The following is an 18,089-nucleotide window of genomic DNA, read 5'->3' as shown; positions in this document are numbered from 1 at the left end:
AATAAACAGTGATAAAATAAAAATTATACATTTTGAAAAAGATATCTATAAAAAGAAATGTAAAGAACATTTAGCAATTAGAAAAGAAAAATATAATTTAATTAATAATTCAGATGGTATGCAAATTGACCACAGATGGTATGATTTGATAAATAATGCAAAAATTGTTAATTCTAGTGATTAAGTCCCAACTCTGTATATTTGTAACATATTACACTTGTAAATGTGTATCCTGTACGGTTATAACTTTTAATAATATTGTGTGTGTACCCCCACATTGTCAACACATGTGACCACTCCCCCAAGTCAACTGACATCTAGCAACCATCCTTACTGTTATGTAATGTTTACAGTTTGTATCCACTTGGATAATGGTTTGTGATGAGGAAGGTTGAACCTTCCACCTCCTACTTGTAGCATTACTTCACAATTTATATTGTGGTGCATTGTAAGTGTTTTATGTTTTTATATTATTTGTTTAAGGTATACCATTGTCATGTTTTTTAATTCTGGATTATTTGAACTAGCACTGATGAGAGGTTGCAAATACACTGTGCCAACCCGAAATGCATTTGTAGTCCATTCATAAAATAAAAATACAGTACAGCATCGATTATCCAACTCAATTGGGGACTGAGGTTGGTTGGATAAATGAAAAGTATGAAAAAATACATTATTAGTATAGTGTATCCCATGTAATAAGCATATTAGTATATCGCTATTAATCTACTTTGCGTTGAATTTTTATCGATGTTAAACCTAACAATTTTTTTTTAAAATAATAATCATCGTTAAATTATTTCTTTATTTTGCACAAAATAAATACAGAAATAAAGAAAAAATAGGAAATTAAGCCTGGATTAAATACTGGCCTCCCTTTCATGGTCAAGCCAGTGTTTCCAGCTAAAACACGCAAAAATTTAACAAAAATATTATTTAGGTAGCCAAGACATAGCCAAATATTGTAGCGTCACGTCATTAGCAGACATTTGAATTTGCCAACTAGAACGAGGTCGGTTAACCGATGTGATAGTTGATCAGGGGTCGGGTAATCGATGCTCTACTGTAGTTTGCTGACCAGTCTGCTGTGAGATAAGTCTACCAGTCTACAAGGTTTACAGAGACTAATCCACATTGTGATACCATACAGCAAGCCAACTATATATTATGTTTCAACAAAGTTTACACCATTGTTATAAAAAGAACTGTACTTTCAAACCAATATTTTCATTAATTTATTGATTATAAAAGCCACTGAAAAAAAAAAACTATATATGAATATATATATGTAATTATATAATTTACCTTGTTTAAAACCAGTGTCACTCAAATTTAAAATGCAGGTTCCAAACTTTGTCAAGAAATTTTCACCAACCACTAATGCTGCTGGTTTATGTCCATAATCTATTTCTATTGGTTTTGATTTGGCATTTCCACCAATGTCACAAAACTTTCCTCTCTGTTCTGAACTTTGATTGGAGTAAGATTCATCAAAAAAGAAAACTCTTTCATCTTCGAATCTGTTTTATAAAATTTTATTTCATTTTTAGAATTAAAAGTAAAAATGGACATAAATATTTTTAAAAAATTAAATATTTTAAAAATAGTAAAATGACTAACAAAGTTTATTATTAATAAATTTGGTAAGTTTTGCCATTCATTTATAAATAATATCAAAATTTTATATATATATAGCCATGTTAAAAATTTTATTTATATTTATATATATATATATATATGTTACAGCTAAAGCCCATGAATCAGATAAAGATAGGATTAATTGGCTAATGCTAACTTCACCCAAGTCTGTAAGTTAAAGCAAGTAGCAATCTATTAATTTTGACTTTATCTAAATAAAAGTGCAGATAAAGTAGACATTATTTGTTTTAATGTTAATGTCTCAAATTAAGGTAGTATTGCAGTATAATTTCCAGTGATTGTGTGTGTGTGTGTTGTGTTTGTAAGAATTTTTAAGACACCTATGATGTATGTATTTGTCTTCAATTGTATTTGTTAATATAGTGTAGTTTACAAATTTTTTGAGAAGTTTATCATAGGCATGAAAAAATTGCTGCCTTACTGCCAACTGGCTTGTAACATAGCAATATATTGCCTGGTAGCATTTCTCTGTTTTTCTGCATGTTGACTAAAAAACAATATGTTCAGACCCAAAAAATATAACATCTATATTCAGCTCTATCCACATTTTTATGAATAAAGCCTGAAGTTTAAGTTTTGTTCTTGCTTCATTCATTCATTCTTGGATAATTACAGCTTTATACACTTATGACTTGGATAAAGTTAGCATTAACCAATTAATCCTAGCTTTATCCAATTCATAAGCTTTAGCCATAACATATATATAAAATATATTAATATCATAATGTTAGAAATAATTTGTTTGTATGCACATGCACACTCACTTTATATATCTAAATATATAAAATTACTTGTCCTGACTGACTGACTGAGTGATTGATTCATCATCGTCCAGAGCAAACTGCCTAAAGAGGTGAAATTTGGTACACAGTTAGGGTACGTCATAAAAACGCACACTAAGAAGGGATTTTTCAAAATTTCCCTGCGGGGGTGGGAGAGGAAGAGGATTAAGGCTTAACCTGAAGAATGGCTTCTACTGCACTATTTTAGATGTGATTTTTTGTTTTCAATTACATTTCGCCTTCATTGAGTAGTTAGGTGTATTAAATTGATAACATTTCAGACATTGTTATAAATGTTTTTATATATTTCGATTTTTTAACCAAATGTTTGAATGGTTTTAAATTTGAATTTGTTATTGCATATTGGTTCGATTATAGAATCATTGTAAACGTTCCAGAAAATTGATCAAATTGAAAACAGTTTGTTTGATTCTCAGCAATTCTTATCATTCTCAGCAGTAGGTGTTATATAACAATTACTATGATTGTTGAAATACTGAATATAAATGGTGTTTGCTTGCAAAATCCACTTGGGCAAAGTTGCGAGTAACAACTAATAGTGTATATACACTGAACCATCACTGGATTAGGAACATCATGCCATCGTCATCTTGAAAGTGGTAAAGGGATTTCCTTAATTGCCATGTCTCAACTGTAATTTGGCTGTAGTTGAGACATGTTGGCCTGTGATTTGCATAGTAGAAAGCAATACTTGCTGGTAATGGATAAATGAGGTGACTTGAGCCCAAATAGATCATTGGGGCCTGGAGGGTTGGTGCCAGTATTTCCTTACCATGATGTCCAGGGTATACCATATATACCATGAGTATATAAATTATGCACAAACATCCTTCAGATCACACATGGCTGCTGCTGTGTCGAATAGCTCACCCACCAGTACCTTAGTGAACAAGGCAAATGTGTTTTGACAATGACTATGCAACATACCTTTCATTGACTGGGGGTTCAATAGCCATGTCTGCTGTCAAATGCACAAGTCATTGCAAACAATGCCTTGCATGGGCAAGGAAAAGACACCGTTTGACCTGGGACAAATGAAAAGAGGTCCATTTTCATGCTGAATCGTGATGATGGGCAAGTCCAAATCTGATGTAAACAGCATGAAGCTGCATCCTGTTATAGTTATAAAAGCTGGTGGTGGCAGTATTGTGGTTTGGGGAGTGTTCTTTTGGTAAGGCCTAGAGCCATCAATAATCTTCCCACAATTCTTGAATGATGAACGATATAGGGACCTGCTTAGGTTATCATCTGTACCAGCATTTCTTGAATTTTTTGCTCATACAACCCAATATGTTTCTTTGTAAAGGTTCCACAACCCATATATTTATAACATAAAAATTTTAAAAACACCTGGTAAACTGAAGTCATTATATATTATATAACAAAATAAAATTATGCATTATCTTTTACATGTGAAATGTAACATCAAGTACATTTCTTTAAAGAGCAATTCAGGCCAATTTTGATTTGTAACAACTTACTTCAATTTCAGTTTTTATTACTGAAATTTAACTATTGAAAAATGTAAGATTGATGATTGAAGTAAAACAGACTGTTTCAAAATTATTCAAGAGTCTATTTTACATTGAAAAATATTACAAGTTTCTTTTATAAACTTAATGAACTATTTTTTAAAATGTACTTTTCAGATTGTAAGAAGATTTTTGTCAATTTCATTTTATATTATATCATTATATATAATATATATATATATAATATATAAATGAAATTGACAAAAATCTTCTTAAGTGGATCAATGTTTATATGTTTATATATATATAAACATATAAACATTGATCCACTTGAGCCAAAATTCATATGCTATTTGTTTTATAATTTATTGTTATGTATGACAATAAACCAAAAATTTTGAATAAACAAGGAAACATTTTCAAAACCATTGCAACTTAAATGGCTTTATGACTATGACTGACTTTACATAAAATATCTATTTTGATGTTATTCAAAATAAAAAAGAGAAATCAATTTCATATATACACATTCTATAATCTTAATTTTATTACTAAATGACAATAATAATTATAAGAAAAAAGTTGTTAAAAGTTTTCTGTATTTAACAGATGCATCTCTTGTTCTTAATTCTTAGAGACTATTTCAATAATACAAGTATTACAAGTATTTCTGCAGAAGGTAGTATATTTCATGACCTGTTAATGTGACCCAATATTGAGTCATGAGTCATGACCCATAGTTTGAGAAATGCTGATCTGTACCATATCGCCAGGCTGTTTCCTGACAACAATACCATGTTTCAACATGATAACACACTGTGTCACTGGAGGAGGCTCACTCATGAATGGTTAGAGGAACATGACAATGAATTCCATACACTGCCTTAGCCCCAACTCATCATCCTGCAACCTTATTGAACATGCTGGAATGTGTGGTGAGGTTGTCACCCCTCTTCCAATAAATATGAACCAGCTGACAGAACTGCTCAGGCAGGCATGGGTCCAGTTAAGAACAGAGAATGTTCGTTATCTGGTAAAGTCCATGTTCTGACATTTGCAAGTTGTAATACCTGGAAAGGTGGACCAACCCATTATTAGACAGGTGTTCCTAATGTAGTAATCGTTCATTATATATAAAGGTTGTATGTATATACTAACAACCGCACAATATACTAACTGTAAGATATATTTTTCAGCAAATGTGCTACTGTAATTTCCTGTGTACAATCTATAGCAGCATATATATCCATCCTTCTGGCATATAACTGCAAAATACTTCTAAAATGGAAATAAAACTTTCACATAACTCATGTCACAATATAACCTGCATCACAAAAGTGATAATTGAAAATATGATACCAGTATTCAGTTTGGAATATATTGTCATCTGAGATATTCGGTTTTTTCTTTGTTTGTTTCATTTTATTTACATTAGCAATTCATTGTAAATATAATTATAAAATAAGGGAAAAACTGAGGTAGTAACATTTAAAACAAGGGAAATGAAATATTTAAGATAGCATCATCAAAATGGCCACTAAATGACAAATTTTTAAAATGTTTCTATGTCACTTGTTTTATTTAATCAAATAATGCAAGCTGGAAAAAAATTAAATTAAAAAAATGTTAATATTAATAATATCCAATGACAAAGTTTGAGAGCTTATTCATATTTGCTATAAAGAATAACATAATAATATCATCAGTTTCTAAACAGTTCCCTAAGAATTATTAGATAAAGAGGAGAATTACTGAAAACTTAATTAGATATAGGATCATTGTTTAGAGTTCTTCTCCAATGTATGCAATCCACACTCTTCAGATATTGCTAAACAATTTTATTCAATCATTATTATACCTTAAAAAACAGATTTGACTCCACTTATATTTCCAAATGTCATGTTAGCGCTATTTATTTATTACAGTTGACTCCATTTAAGAGATCACCCTCAAGATTAATGCATCATGCTTATCCAAAGAAACAAGATCATCCATGGGGTTGTTAATGGTATTCAATTCTCTCCACTTTTTCATGGCTTAAGAGTTCTATAGAACATACTTATCACTTGAAAATGTTAAAATTCATGATGACATAATTTTACTGTACTTACACATATTAGTTTCCATTCTTATATCATCAGTTTTACTGTTATATTGATTAATCAATAAACACAGTATATTTATCAGTCACATTACTTTTACTTCCTTCCAGAAGTACAGTAAGAGACCTAGCTGAAAAGCTGTGCACATCCTTGCTCCAAAATTTCTGAATGCTCTCTAATGAGATATACAGTATAAAAATACAAGCAGTACTGCCTTAAAGTCATATGACCTCTGATATCTTGCTGCTAATCACTTCTTGCCTTGTCCCCTCAGAATGACGATGTATGTGTGATATGCACTCTTCATTCATATATGTTTTATGACACCTTTTTAATATGTAATTGCTTCTCATGTGTCCAATAAAACCTATTCTAGAAATCTTTTGACTATCCATTTATTAGAAAACTAGATGAGCTCAGCATTGCTCAGGCAAAAAATAACAACAAACATTAAGATTATTAAATACTTTCATACTTCTAATGCTTCCATTATATTATAGTATTTGATTTATATAACTACAAATGTTACCTCTAAGAAACTGCTCCAGTCACAGCCAAATATCAAATGGTCATCTGACAACAAATCAAGTTTGGCAAAAAAATGGACCAAATATTTAAACTCAGCATCCTGGAAAACCACTTAAATCATATTTTGGATTTTGGGAAGATAGGGTGTTTTCACATAGGTTAAGAAGCATCTAGATGAGTATTAATAAAGATAAAATATCACTGTCACCAATAGTGATAAAATACCACTGTCCTTGTTGCTTATGCCACAGACCCCGAAATACAAGCCGACCTCCATAGAACCAAATTGGAAAAATGTCAGATCAGGTTCAACACCTTCACAACCTGGAAGTGTTGAAAATATATAAAGTCAGCCTGGCCAGCAACTGTATTAATGCAAAAGATGCCGCCAATATTTTGTATGCATGAAGGTGGTGCTATGAGAAAAAAGCGAGAACAACACTGGCACATGGCTAACATTTCTACACCAGCAAATATATCGTATTATTTATTTGTGGGGATGTAACAATATTTTTATCACTTCAGTAGCATGTACAGCAAAAATTAGTTTCCAATTTTTAAATAATTTGGAATTTAAAATAATTTTAAACACATTCAAATTCTAGTTTCGAACTTTATACTGGTCAATAGCCTGATGAAGACCAAGTTTTTGGTCGAAAACATTAGTTTTTATCTAAAGCTATTCGTACTGGGACACAAAAAATGGTTTTTAGTGTGTTGTTCTCATAAATATTGCGTTTATAAAAAAATTATTGGACTGCAATTTTAAAAAATTGTAGACCTATAAATTTTGACTGTTGTCTGTCTGTCCTTCCTCAATCTTGAGAAAGGAGTTAGATACATAAAAGATGAGACCAAATGTAGAAAGCTTAGAGGCAGGAGGCCGAGATTAACTGTATAGGAACTTCAGGTTTAGAAAGTATGTCACATTACTTTGATTCAAAACTTCCCCCAAACAAAGTTAGATTGACGACCGGCACAACTCTATTGCTAACAGGAAAAGTATGATGTATAGGGGCAACATTACCCCACAAAAAATTGAGAACATTGTGACAATGTCACAATAAATAATCGCTTGTTAGAATTAGTTTGGTTTATTTGGTTACAGCAACACAACAATTGAGTGATCTGCCAGGGGAATGCATCCCAAGAAATCTTTTATGGGAAGCTGGACCCTATTTAGGTGAAGAAAACCAGGAAAACTCCACTCCTAAACCCACGACTAACTACCAGAGTTTGGTGATTTTATGCACTCAGCTACTGGAGGGCACTTATTAGAATTAAGAAAGTATTGTTAAAAAATGAAAAAACCTGAGTCGGAAACCCATTCAGAAATGAAAAAATTAAATGCTTATAGATTTTCCACAGGGTAACACTTTTGATTGCATGCAGGCAAATGCCATATGCAACCTGTAGCAGTAATTACATAGCATATCTATTTTGCACTATATCATTGTTGTAGTAATTGAGTGAATATAATACAGTAAGACCCTGCTTAACATGGGGGATACATTCATAGACAACAAAGCGCTAAATAAAACAGTGTTAAACGAGGTCATTTTAACAAAGTAAATAGAAAAAGGAGAACACATGACTAAAAATAAACAGATTTTACTTTAATTTTAAGTTATTTTTATATTAATTTGCATAATAATATATGTTAAATAACACACAAACATATGCACACAGAAATGTAGAGTTCATTTTTTGTGATAAAAGTCCTGACTTTTCTGAAATTCTTTTTTTTTTTTGCAATAAAGTCATGTAGTTTCATTTGTTGCTTTCTTTTTCTTTTCTTAAGCAACCTGCAATAGCTCCTGAATATCCTGCTTGTCTACATCTCCTAGTCCTGCTGTATTGATTAGGTTGACAATTTGGTCAACGATAGGCTCTTCTTGTTGAGAATTCTTGGATACCTCCAGCCATAACTTCTTCCACACTCCGTTCATGCAATCATCAGTTCATTCTTTTCAAGCAAAGTCAATATTGCCTATGGCATCGATGATGTTATATTTTTTCAAAAATTGCACAAAACAAACATAGATTTGAGGAAAGTACAGTGTAATGACAAATTGCCACCTTTTGGCAATTGGTTTGTGCTTGAGAATAATCATATTATATATGAATCAGCATAAATTTTGAGCGTTTTTAGGCTTCAAGCAGACAGTGTTATATCAAATCAGCATTAAGCGGGGTCTAACTGTATTTTAAAGTTATATCCTTTTTTATAAAACTATATTTAGTTTATTATTTTGTTAAATTTTTTGCCAATAGATGGCACTATGTGTAAATCAGCAAATCTAATGAAGATAGAAATTAATTGATTTTCAAAAATCCAATAGATATTTTGGGGTGGGATGTTTGACATTATCTAAGTTAGCAGTATATAAATGTAACTGCTGAGTTTCGTAGCAATTGGTCGAACGGCCTAGGCGTGTATAGTGAACAAACTTCCAAACATTCTCATTTATATATATATAGACTAACTAATAGAAGGCTTCACAAAATCTCAACAAATACCAAAGTGTAGAGAGCTCTGTCACCATATGTCCACATACTGTAAGATTAAAGACAGACCCTTAAATCTTTAAGAGTAGTGCTCTCTTATGCAGAATTTTGCTCTAAAAATACTGTGCTCATTTAAACAGACTGTTCTACTATCTGGTGCTCTGTTAACAGGAGTCCTGCTAATGTAAAACATAGGAGAGAAAATCGGAAACATGGCAAGATGTTCTCTTAAATGAACAACTTTCTTATCCACTCTGTTAAGTGGCAGTAAGTATTAATGAATGTTGTTACTCAATCACGTGTTCTTGTAGACAAGAGAGAAATTTTTCTATATTGTTTCACTATTAATTAATCAAACATCTGTTGTATACAATACTGAAAAATTTTAGATTAATCTGCTATCCGAAATTAAAACTCAAGCTAATGTTAAACATTTTAAAAAGAAGCTAAATAATAGATTTAAAATATATGATATCCTTTATGTGTTAAAAGAATTTATAACATAAAACCAAAGTAACTATTTATTATCATGATTATTTATATTGTTTAGACAATCTGAAAAAGACTGCCATGATTGTCCTACTAAGTTAGTTACAACAAACATTAAATATCATCTTTCAAGATACAAGTTCAAAGTATGAATGTCTAATATCAAAACATGGGTTAACATACAGAAAATGGAGAAGGAGAAATACTAAAGATAAGGCATATATATATACAGCATCTTGAATGGTTTCAGAAAAAAAAATCACAATGGCAGATAAATATGTCTGTAATAAGTAAAGAATTTTTCATGTTTTTAAAGATGCAATTGGCAAGTTTAGACAAAAGAAAACTTGTTGGACACATATATAATTGCAAATAAAAATCAGCAGATAATCAAAATCATCATATAACCCTCATGTGTTTCCAAATTAGCTTTTAAGCACAGATAAACTATGGGTCATTCAAAAGAATTTACAGTAGTAAACTCAAAAGTTTATAATGACATCTTATATTTCATAATTAATTAAGTACTGTGAACATCATAACATAAAACAAATACCAATTGTGAATAAATTGTGGGAATAAAAAATTACAATAAAAATTATTAAACCTTTTTATTATTCATTTTATAAAAGTAAATAGAAAAATTCAAATGTTCTGTAAAAAAAAAAAATCTATTAAATATACTGTATTTAAAGTAACACTATGTTTTTAGTTTTTATTTAAATATAAAATAAAAATTCATATTTCATTTACCTGAAATTTATATCTTCAGTAAAATCTCTCTGGTTTCTTAAGCCATAATTAGTCTCAGATAGCAGCGAGGCTTTATCTGATGACTGTGTAAATCCTTGTTGATCAAAATAATCATGAATTGGTGGATACCTATTTTTAAAATATTACAATTACATGCTATTTTAATACATTAAACACGCCTGCATGCACGTGTGTGTGTGTATATATGCACATTATTTAGTCTGTTCAGTGCATAATTTAGTAAATAGTATGTTTTTCAAAATTAAAACTCAAACCTAAAAGTTTTTATACAGTTTTCAACTTATGCAGCTAATTTTCTCAGATGATTTTCATTTAAGTTGAAAAACCCCCCTAAATTGCAAAGTTTTTAAATACAATAGATAGGCCTATTGTATTTAAAAACTTTGCAATTTGCAATTTTTAAGGTATTTTCTAAAAGTTTTTTAACTGATTTTTTTACCTCAAAAACAAAATAATTTTGTACTTGTTATTCTACTGGTATAAACCTCACATCTTTGCCATATGTTTTTTAATAATTCTATAGATCCAGTGAGAAGCGACACTTTATCAAGTTTGAAAGTACAGCACCATATTGACAGAAAAACTGAGTGACTTATGAAGCATCAAATCAATCTGAAATTCTGTATGAAACTAGACAAAGCATGCAAATAATCCTACAAAATAATAAAACAAGCATGTGTGAATGAGGTAATGTCAAAATTGCAAGCATTCAAATGATAGAGACACTTCAAGGAGGGCAGAGAGAACATCAGAGACAATGAGCATTGCAGACATCTGAAAATATTCAGAAAGTATAGACCCTCGTGCACACTGATAGATATCTCAGTGTCAGGATGATTGCAGAGAAATTAAACATGTCAAAAAAACAATGTATGGAGAATACGAACAAAGAACTAAAAATGAAAAAGATTTGTGCAAGGTTGGTGCCAAAAATTTAAGTTATGATGAGATATGATTGGTTGATTTATTGGGGTTTATTAGCACAAGAGCCATACAGGTTATACTGCACCATGACACATGGTATAGTTTGTACATGAAATAAGTAAATAGATAAATAATATATATATATGTATAAAATGTAATGATTTAACTATCAGAACAACAATGTCAAAAAATTCCGGGATCTATACTATAATAAATAAAAAAATACATGATTAATCAAATCTCTTTGTAACAATTAACAACTTTCAGAAAGTTCAGTAGCTTCTCAAGATTTGACATGTGGCCCAAAATTCTCGACAAGCTTCCATTTCCAAAATGACTTGTGCAAGCACCCTCAAATTCAGGGCATTTGCACAGTATGTGTTTAACACTTATAGTACACAGTTGCAATAGTGGCACACTGGCTGGTCATCATCCTTCAAAAGGTATTGATGAGTCAGCCAAGTATGTCCAATCCTCAGGTGGGTAAGGATTACTTCAGGTCTCCTTTCATAAACCTCATTGTGTGTCCAATTTTCTACCAAAGGTTTGATCTCGTGTAGGTTATTGTGGACTTGTGTTTCACACATTTTGCCATATCTTTGCTATTCATTTTTTAATAACTAGCTTCAAGTCCTTCAATAGGCATTGCATGCTGTAAAGGACTTGCTGACTTTGTAGATGCATCAGCTTGTTCATTCCCTCTTATACCTACATGGCCTGGGACCCAACAAAATTTTAGAGAGAAATTACTCATAAAAAGATGGCAAATAAATTTACGAATTTTAATCACTATGGAGTGAGAACTAGGTTCAGACGAGATTAAAACCTGAAGTGCACTAACAGTCATTGTAAATCACACAGCAATGATGATCTTTTCTACTTATAGACTTTAAGGCTAAGTGGATAGCCTGCAGCTCTGCAGTGAAGATGGAAGAATTCAGTGCTATTTGTCCTGCCCAATTTCATCCTGGCAGACGAAGGCTGAGCCAATGTAGTTATCCAATTTAGATCCATCAGTGTAAACGGGAATTAAATTCCTGTGACTGTGTTGGATTTCTGCAAAGTGCTGTCTATATATGTAATCTGGAGTGGATTCCTTGGAAAACTGCTTTAAGCTAAATTAACATTTATCACAGTTCATCAAGGTGATATACTATTAACCTTGAGCTGTGAAATGTTGTTTGTGTCCAGGTCAATCGTGCTGCTTACATTCTCCATTCTTATGTCAAATGTAGGGACACTAAATGGGCAGGCTGCAAATAATCTTTTCAGCTGTGTATCAGATACTGTAGAATAAATTAAAGTTTTAGTCTGGGATTTCAGTTTAAGGTAATAGAAAAGAGACAACTGTTCTCTTTTGAGTGATAGTGGAAGTTCGTAAGCATCCATATACAGGCTTTGGACAGGAGAGAGAGATTCATTTGGGTGAACTGAAATATCAGTTTGAACTCCCCATGTCTTTGTGGATTTCAGAACTGCAGCATATGTCATTTGTTTCGTTGGTTCATTTAATGTAACCATATGACATGCCTCTGTGTAAGGTAAATTCTTTGTAGTTTTCACCCATTGAATCTCTTTCTCTCATTGCCATATTGGACACTTTTGGGAGTAGGCAGGATGGGGACCTTTGCAGTTCACACAGTTTGGAGTAGCAGTACAGTCAGTATTCTCATGATCATCATTTCCACACTGTGCACATACACTTTTACCACGAAAAAATGCTTTTGAATGTCCAAAACACTGGCATTTGAAGCAGCACAGTGGATTTGGATCATATGGGCAAACTGGACAATGTAGGTATTCTGCAGAAACAAAGTGGCAATGTCAGTTTATTAAAGGTGAGTATAAGATGTTTTATTGGTACCAATTTGACATCTCAACGAATAGAAATGCGTTGAACGCAGGGCTGTGGAGTCGGAGTCGTGGAGTTTTGGTATTTTAGCCAGAGTCGGAGTCGTCAAAAATCTCCCCGACTCCGACTCCTTTTTACTTTCCCAACTTGTTATGTATATAAAAAACGAAAAAGTATTTCAATCGTGTCACATTTGACTCTCCGAGTTTTTTTGCAAATCTATATGTTTGGAGATCTCTCGAACCCAAAAACTGTCAAATAAAGGGAAAAATTCGCGCGTGGACGCACGTATGTTGGCATCTAATTTGTTTAATTTCTGAACTATTAAACAATATCTCAGAATGAGTAAAGTTTAAGAAACAAAATTTGGCACAGTAGCATGTGTATAAAGGGCATTAATGCTATTAAATTTTGGTTCTTTATTAAAGGTCGACAGGGTAGAGACATAGAAGGGGTGATGTGTCACATCTCCAGTGTGGTCGGACTTAATGAATATTTTACTCGTTATTAGCATTCACAATCTTATAATATAATCGAGATGGGTTAATAATAATAATAATAAGCTCAGAGTTCAAACGGTTAAGAGTTGAAATTTGGTACACAGTTAGGATACATCATAAGAATGTACACTAAGAAGGAATTTTTCGAAATTCCTCTTGCAGGGGGAAGAGAGAGAGGGTTAAGGATTACCCTGAAGAACTCCATTTCTACCGTGCTATTTTAGATGCAGTATTTTGCATTTTTGTGAAAAATCGAACATACTTTTACACCCATCTAAAAATTCTCTAATTAGTCTCGGAAAAGAGAGAGGACCTAATTCTTGCACCCAGTAAAAACAGGTAAATTCGGCTATAATCTAAATATCTTAATCTTCGTTATCGTTACTTTTTGCGTGAGCAACATCTGGCTCATCTGCTAGTTTTTTTATTTTTTTTTTATAAAACTTGTCTCTACCTTCAAAATTAAGCTTGAGTTCTAATATGAGAACAGAAAAGGAAATCTTACAAAATTTGAAGATGATATTTATTATGCACTGGAAAAAATAAATCATATTGACCACTCTTCAAGTTTAGATGTTAAAACGGCAATACTGTACTATCCAGACATTATCCAAAATACAACATTGATTGTCACAGCATTGTCACCAACCGAGTTTCAGTAGAGCATTTATTTTCCACTCTTAAAATTATTAAATATGATTTAAGAACTTCAGTGAATGCTGAATTAATAGAAATGATTTTTTTTTGTAAGGAGTAATTCAGTTTATAACAGAGACGATACAGTGCCTCACGGGGCATGGCAACTTTGTCGCGTACCTCAACCGTTTTGGCATACAAACAACAAGCACGTGTGACTGTGATAATACAAGTGAGGGCGATTCGGATCACCTCCTTTACTACTGTCCAAAATACGAAAATGAGAGACTTTCCCTCATAAGAAAGTGTATCACAAATGGACTAAATTGGCCATTTGACCCCAAAGATATCTTCAATAACAAGGATGTGTGGCAAGGACTTAAAAACTTTGTGCATAAAACTAAGGCTTTATGTAATACTTACAGCAATGAAACTATATCTTAGTGTTCATGGGCTACCAGGGCACAGCCCTTGTTGAACACCGGTTCCGTGGTGAATAACCACTTGTCACAGTATTGTATATATAGTTGCAATTAGTTTGTAAGAAACACAAATAATATTAAGCTTTGCTTTGTACCTGGTATTCTGTAATTGGTGACGCTCTACAAGTTGTATGTTCGTACGAAAGCCTACCTCTTGTTTTAGTAGGCTTTCCACCTTTTGTCAATTGTATATTTCGATATTGTATTGTATTCTATTTGTACCCTACTGTTTTCATTGATAAATGCGATGCAGGTGCCCTTGGGACTCCCACGTCTTCTTTTTCACACTTTCCTATCCCCCTTTACTTCACACTTCACATCTCATGCCTTCTCTTCTTTCAATTTCTCAGAGAGCAAAGTCTGTTACTAAATACAGATAGCTCTACTTACTCTTTAATTAAATGTAAATGTAAATATAACAGAGACGAAAAATAATAAATTAATCAACGTGGCAAAATAAGAACCTGTTTTTTTACCAGTCTAAATGTTATATTTCTCATTCTTGACTTAGTTTAATGTATCTGTACATTTATATATTATCCAATATACTCGTATATTATGTACTGTACAACATTTTTATTAAACTAATTTGTTTGTATAAGAATGTATTTACTATTTTTATTCATACACACTTACCAAATACCAATGGCATCATCAAACAAGTCAATAAATGTGAACGTATATATTCAGTAGATGTGTCAAATTTTAATGTTTAATTAATTTTTAAAATTGTTTTATTTTGTATTTTTTTAAAATAATCAGAATCGTCGTCATTATTACTTTCCCGGCTGTTATACAGTAAGGCCTATAACAAAGGAAAAGAATGACGATCAGTCAAAAAATGATTTTCTCAGATTTTTATGCTTTTGGACTCGGGAAGCCTTGAAACATAGAGAAGTGCAAAAGCATTCAGGGTTTTTTCTGTACGCACAGATGTTAGAATGTGTACCAACCGATTTAGTTCAACCATTTTCAAGCTTAATAACTCCTGTGTTAAACCATCCGACTCCGATTCAAAATCGTGCCTCCCATACACTCTAACATTCATACATACAGAAAAAAAAACTGAATCTTTTGCATATCTCAACATTTCGAGGTGCCCTGAGTCCAAAAATGCAAAAATTTGAGGTGGGATCATTTTTTGAACGATCGCTACACTTTTCCTCTGTTATATATAACAACAGAAAAGTAAAAATTATCGTATTGACTCATGACTTAGAGGCATATTTTAGCTTTGGAATAAAAAAGTTTCTATGTTCTATCTTTATTAGAACTATATTTATTGATGCTAATATTCTGAGGTCACGTGATGACGTCAGAATTTTTGGGCCTACTTTGTTAACAAGTCCGCCCTTGGTCGGAGTCGGAGTCGAATCGTAAGAAAAAGTCAGAGTCGGAGTCATGTAAAAATCTACCGACTCCACAGCCCTGGTTGAACGGCAATAACACCTTGATCTGATAGTCCAATTTGAATATGATTCATCTTCAGATATCCAATCTATTTCAGATATCACACCACATGATGAGTTTAAACTCCCATGTGGTGTGACAGTAGTATCAATATTTCCCAAAGTTTTCATTGCCAAAAGCTTCACAGATTGCTGAGGTGAGATAATCTCAATTAAAAGGTCTCCAGGTCTCAAGTTTTGAACCTTCTTTGGTTGTCCAATAGTTGATTCAAACAGTTTTTGAATCAGAACAGAAGAACATTTTGACAATGGTTTTTCTCCAGTTGCATGCACTATCAATTAGGCTGCAGAACTGGAAATGCTGGCTTTGACTGGAGGTGATTTGTCTGTGTGTGGACACTGTATTTTTAGAATCCATATTGAGAAAATTATTATTCAGCTCCAAGTGACTCTGCCCACCACAGTGCCCGACAAGGGGATGCCGTCACATGGGAGAGATTCCCATAGACCATCACACAAGGATTTCCTGGGAGCTTTACCTTCACAATGCAGTCAAGAAGAGCATATCTTGTCTGACATGACAAGGTTGTCAAGCAGAGATATGTCCACCTGATCTGCATCGATCAGTTGACTCAGAGCTGAGGTCCAATGAACTCAATGACCAGCCGATTGACTCAAATGGAGTCTGATTTGAGCCTGCCATTTATCCAAAGCAGAGGCCAAAGCAGTGTGTTGGGAACGTTATGTTGCCCCTCATCTACCAGGATACTCCTTCACGGCATACAGGCCACCATACACGGCAAACACATGGGTGGGCGTTCAGATCCCAGAGATGGTAAAGAAGAGTTACTAAACCATCTCTGGGAGGTCCCGTCACCACAGACAGGAACCCACTTCAAGAGGTATGTTCAGATATGCAGTGCATCTGTTTCTTCCAACCTTCTGGTCCAAAATGATAATAACAGAAAAATCATTACTGGTGATGAAATGTGGGTGTTTCAATGCACCAAGACCAAATGGCAAAGTTCTAAATGGATCCCAAGAAACCTGCATGTCCAAGTAAAAAACAGTTTCTGCTTATTAAAAGAAAACTTTGGGAAAACAAAAGTTTATTCAACATCTTATCCAGTACTTAAATATAAAAGCATAATATAAAAACTACATAGGTTCATTAACATGACATAACTTACACTCAAAGTAGAAACAAATTGGTGATAACATTATTAGTTGACATTAGATAACAATAGATGACATAGTCATCTATTCTATATGTTCAAAATGGCACTTAATAGTGTTACAGACAAAAGTCAGTATCCCAAGTGTGTATCTATGAATCCATATAATTCAAATCCATGCAAGTTAAGAACTTGTTTTTATAAATACAGCTACATAATATAAAAAAGTACAGGTATCTAGTTTATCAGTGAAGATAAAATATAATTTTTAAAAAGCATAAAAAAACTGTTTATCATCTAATGGAAACTATTAAAATCACTTTGTATTAAAATTATATTAAGCATCACAAATACCAAACTAACTTTTATCTTGTGAACAATAAACACAAAATAACTAGTTCACATAATTCACTAAAAAGTTTATTTAGAAAATAAATAATATTTAACTAAATAAGCAAAATAATAATAAACAACACAAAAAACAAACTACTCATAAAATTACAAAAAATGACACAAATAATGAAAAAAATAATATATAAGATTTTAAAATTGCAAACCCATGTTAACAATACCAGTATATAATAATAATTTTTTCAATTTTTTTAAACTTTTCAATGACCAAGCTTTTTCCATTTTTTAAATATTTCTACTTTTATATTCTTTTTACAGTATTTCATATGAAAAATTAGTTAAATTAATCACATAACCAAAGAATCGCCTTAAATAATCGGACTATAACTTTGCTAATTTATTGATTAATACTAAGTAATTTGCTA

General features: G+C 32.2%; 1 protein-coding gene across 4 annotated transcripts in view; it reads right to left on the bottom strand.

Moving 5' to 3' along the window:
• Positions 1 to 18,089, bottom strand: part of LOC136969515 (YLP motif-containing protein 1-like) — a 145,561-nt gene that overhangs the window by 97,548 nt on the left and 29,924 nt on the right. For all 4 annotated transcript variants that reach the window (XM_067263693.1, XM_067263690.1, XM_067263692.1 and 1 more), the window contains exons 7-8: positions 10,315 to 10,443; positions 1,306 to 1,520 (exon numbers count right to left, since the gene is read on the bottom strand). In XM_067263693.1, coding sequence (XP_067119794.1) covers positions 1,306 to 1,520; positions 10,315 to 10,443 — 344 coding nt within the window. The remainder of the gene's footprint in view (positions 1 to 1,305; positions 1,521 to 10,314; positions 10,444 to 18,089) is intronic.

This window comes from Centruroides vittatus, unplaced genomic scaffold, assembly GCF_030686945.1.
Source record: "Centruroides vittatus isolate TY-2023 unplaced genomic scaffold, ASM3068694v2 contig_18, whole genome shotgun sequence".
NCBI lineage: Eukaryota > Metazoa > Arthropoda > Arachnida > Scorpiones > Buthidae > Centruroides > Centruroides vittatus.
This window is presented reverse-complemented; position numbering and strand designations above follow the sequence as displayed.